Source organism: Monodon monoceros, unplaced genomic scaffold, assembly GCF_005190385.1.
Source record: "Monodon monoceros isolate NGI ecotype Baffin Bay Population unplaced genomic scaffold, NGI_Narwhal_1 Contig6186_ctg1, whole genome shotgun sequence".
NCBI lineage: Eukaryota > Metazoa > Chordata > Mammalia > Artiodactyla > Monodontidae > Monodon > Monodon monoceros.
In genome coordinates, this window is record NW_021701941.1 from 1 (window position 1) to 3,600 (window position 3,600).

Below are 3,600 nucleotides of genomic sequence, written 5' to 3' on the forward strand. Positions count from 1 at the left end.
GAGAGGGAAATTCTGGCAGGAGACTGTGCACAGCAGAAGTGACTGATAAGTTCTGATTTTCTTTGCAGCAGCAGTGGCTCCCGCTTCTCATCCTACACCTGGTCACTACCATGTCCTGTACCGCGGGTGTGGAGAAACGCAGTTGGGCTGGCATGGGGAGACATACTGCCTGGTTGGTGGCTACCGGCTCTACGGGGATGTTCCTTTGGCCACGCCAGCTAAGGTAGAAGCAGAGAAGCCAGTCCCCAGACGTGCTCCGAAGAGAAAGCACTCTCTGGAATGGTCGGACGAAGACCTGGGTTGCCCCAGACCCAAAATCCGGCGATTGGAGCTTTCAAGCAGCACAGGAATACAAGGTGCTTTGATTGTCAAGCACGGTGGCCCAACCTCTGGGCACATCGCCTCTGCAAGAGCCACAGTAAACGAATGTCCCATATTTGCTTTTTCAAGGTGGCAGCAGGGAGTCCCCTCCTAAAGAAGGTTCTCTCTCATTGCCACACTATCCAAGGTTGCCACACATGTTCCTTCCTGTGGGCCTCATCAGGCTAAGGGCAGAGTTGTCTCTTTGCTTCTCTGAGTCGCACCATATGGTCTTAGTAACACCTCTTCACCCTGTTGACCATGTTTTTCACGGGGGCTGCTGCTGAGACTTTATCTCATCCTTTCATGGTGGAGAGAGAGAGGATTCTAATGAACTTTACTTCCAGGGGAGAGGGGAGTGTTATGATTATGTTGTCATTTTCTATTATGTCCTTTTGTCATGAATTTATTTTCAATTTCATGTTAAAATGGGCCCACCATCCCCACTTTGTGAGGTCATTCAGCACCCTCATTTTGCACCTTCAACATCTCTCTCAGTATCACTTGGAAATGTTTGAAATGGCATGAGCTTGTCCTCACATTCCTATCAGCTGTAAATCCGGAGCCCCACCATGAAACTAACCATTGAGCAGAACACCTCTCCACTACCTGTGTAACACTGGGTAGGCCCCTTAATCTCTTGGTCTTTTTAAGTCCATAGTTATAAAAATGTGAAGGTGCTATGAATTTATATTTGGGGCAGGACAAGGTAGAGAAGAGTGTGTCTTTGCTTTTGTTCTTCCAAACTGGAATGTCTTCCCTCTCTTCCCCATGGAAGATGCTCCTTTGGCCTCGCCAGCCAAGGTGGAAGCAGAGAAGCCAGTCCCCAGACGTGCTCCGAAGAGAAAGCACTCTCTGGAAATGCCGGACGAAGACCTGGGTTGCTCCAGACCCAAAATCCGGCAATTGTAGCATGGTGGCAGGAGGCGGACCCCACAGAATCTTGCAGGTGAGTCATCCTGAAGAGAAGGCAATGGTTTAAATGCCTAAGGCAGCGAATGCCTCTTCCTGCACTGACACCCCCCGCCCCCCACTGCCCACTGCCACAGATTAGAACCTGCATCGTTTTGTCTGAGCCTTCCCCAGCCAGGAGCCTCCTTCTATACTAAATGGCCATAAGCCAGGAGCCTCAGAAACTGAGGTTTGTAATGAGAGTCTGCCCTGAACATCCCAGGGCTGAAGCTGGCCTGGAAGAAACCCTGACGTTCCTCTGCTTAATCCTCAGGGGCCCCTTTGTGAGCTGAAGAAAGAAAAGTCTAGAAAAAACGGATACCTGGGAGGGGAAGATGGCGGAAGAGTAAGACGCGGAGATCACCTTCCTCCCCACAGATACACCAGAAATACATCTACACGTGGAACAACTCCTACAGAACACCTACTGAACGCTGGCAGAAGACCTCAGACCTCCCAAAAGGCAAGAAACTCCCCACATACCTGGGTAGGGCCAAAGAAAAAACAGAGACAAAAGAATAGGGACGGGACCTGCACCAGTGGGAGGGAGCTGTGAAGGAGGAAAGGATTCCACACACTAGGAAGCCGCTTCGCGGGAGGAGAGTGCGCGTGGCGGAGGGGGGAAGCTTAGGAGCCGCGGAGGAGAGCACAGCCACAGGGGTGCGGAGGGAAAGCGGAGAGATTCCCGCACAGAGGATAGGTGCCAACTGGCGCTCACCAGCCCGAGAGGTTTGTCTGCTCAGCCGCGGGGGTGGGCGGGGCTGCAAGCTGAGGATCGGGCTTTAGTCGGAGCGCAGGGAGAGGACTGGGGTTGGTGGCGTGAACATAGCCTGAAGGGGTTAGTGCACCACGGCTAGCCGGGCGGGAGTCCGGGAAAAGAGCTGGAGCTGCCGAAGAGGCAAGAGACATTTTCTTCCCTCTTTGTTTCCTACTGCGCGAGGAGAGGGGATTAAGAGCGCTGCTTAAAGGAGCTCCAGAGACGGGCGCGAGTCGTGGCTAAAAGCGCGGACCCCAGAGACGGCCATGAGACGCTAAGGCTGCTGCTGCCGCCACCAAGAAGGCTGTGTGAGAGCACAGGTCACTATCCACACCCCGCTTCCGCGGAGCCTGTGCAGCCCGCCACTGCCAGGTTCCCGGGATCCAGGGACAACTTCCCCGGGAGAACGCACGGTGAGCCTCAGGCTGGTGCAAAGTCACGCCGGCCCGTGGCGCCGCAGGCTCGCCCCGCACTCCGTGCCCCTCCCTCCCCCCGGCCTGAGTGAGCCAGAGCCCCCGAATCAGCGGCTCCTTTAACCCCGTCTTGTCTGAGTGAAAAACAGACGCCCTCCAGCGACCTACACGCAGAGGCGGGGCCAAATCCAAAGCTGAGCCCCTGGGAGCGGTGCAAACAAAGAACAGAAAGGGAAATCTCTCCCAGCAGCCTCAGAAGCAGCGGATTAAAGCTCCACAATCAACTTGATGTACGCTGCATCTGTGGAATACATGAATAGACAACGAATCATCCCAAATTGAGGAGGTGGACTTTGAGAGCAAGATTTATCATTTTTTCCCCTTTACCTCTTTTTGTGAGTGTGTATGTGTATGCTTCTCTGTGAGATTTTGCCTGTATAGCTTTGCTTCCACCATTTGTTCTAGGGTTCTATCTGTGTTTTAAAAAATTTTTTTCTTAATAATTATTTTTATTTTAATAACTTTATTTTATATTACTTTATCTTCTTTCTTTCTTTCTTTCTTTCTCTTTCTTTCTTTCTTTCTCTCTTTCTTTCTTTCTTTCTTTCCTTCCTTCCTTCCTTCCTTCCTTCCTTCTTTCCTTCCCTCATTTAGACAAAGAATCATCCCAAATTGAGGAGGTGGACTTTGAGAGCAAGATTTATGATTTTTTTCCCCTATTCCTCTTTTTGTGAGTTTGTAAGTGTATGCTTCTGTATGAGATTTTGCCTGTATAGCTTTGCTTCCACCATTTATCCAAAGGTTCTATCCGTTCGTTTTTTTTCTTAATAAGTAATTTTTAATTTAATAACTTTATTATATTTTACTTTATTTTACTTTATCTTCTTTCTTTCTTTCCTTTTTCCTTCCTTCCCTCCTCCCTTCCTTCCTTCCTACCACCGTCCCTCCCTCCCTCCATCCTTTCTTTCTTTCCTTCTTTCCTTCTTTTCTTCTTTCTTTCTTCCTTCCTTCCTTCCTTAAATTAAATTCAATATAGATATTTAAATTTAAGGTAAAACTAAATTATAATTTGAAATTATATGTGGAGTTTTATTTCCTAAAGAATATTTTGGAAATTTC

The 3,600-nt window shown here is 49.2% G+C and overlaps 1 protein-coding gene across 1 annotated transcript; it reads left to right on the forward strand.

Annotated features, from left to right (window-relative positions):
- Window positions 1–68: 68 nt before the first annotated feature.
- Window positions 69–1,309, forward strand: LOC114890672 (DPEP2 neighbor protein-like; the record flags this gene model as incomplete). The annotated part of the gene is given in 2 exon segments (XM_029214427.1): window positions 69–223; window positions 1,165–1,309. Coding segments are annotated over 2 exon segments (300 nt in total), but the record flags the coding sequence as incomplete, so codon positions are not given.
- Window positions 1,310–3,600: the final 2,291 nt, after the last annotated feature.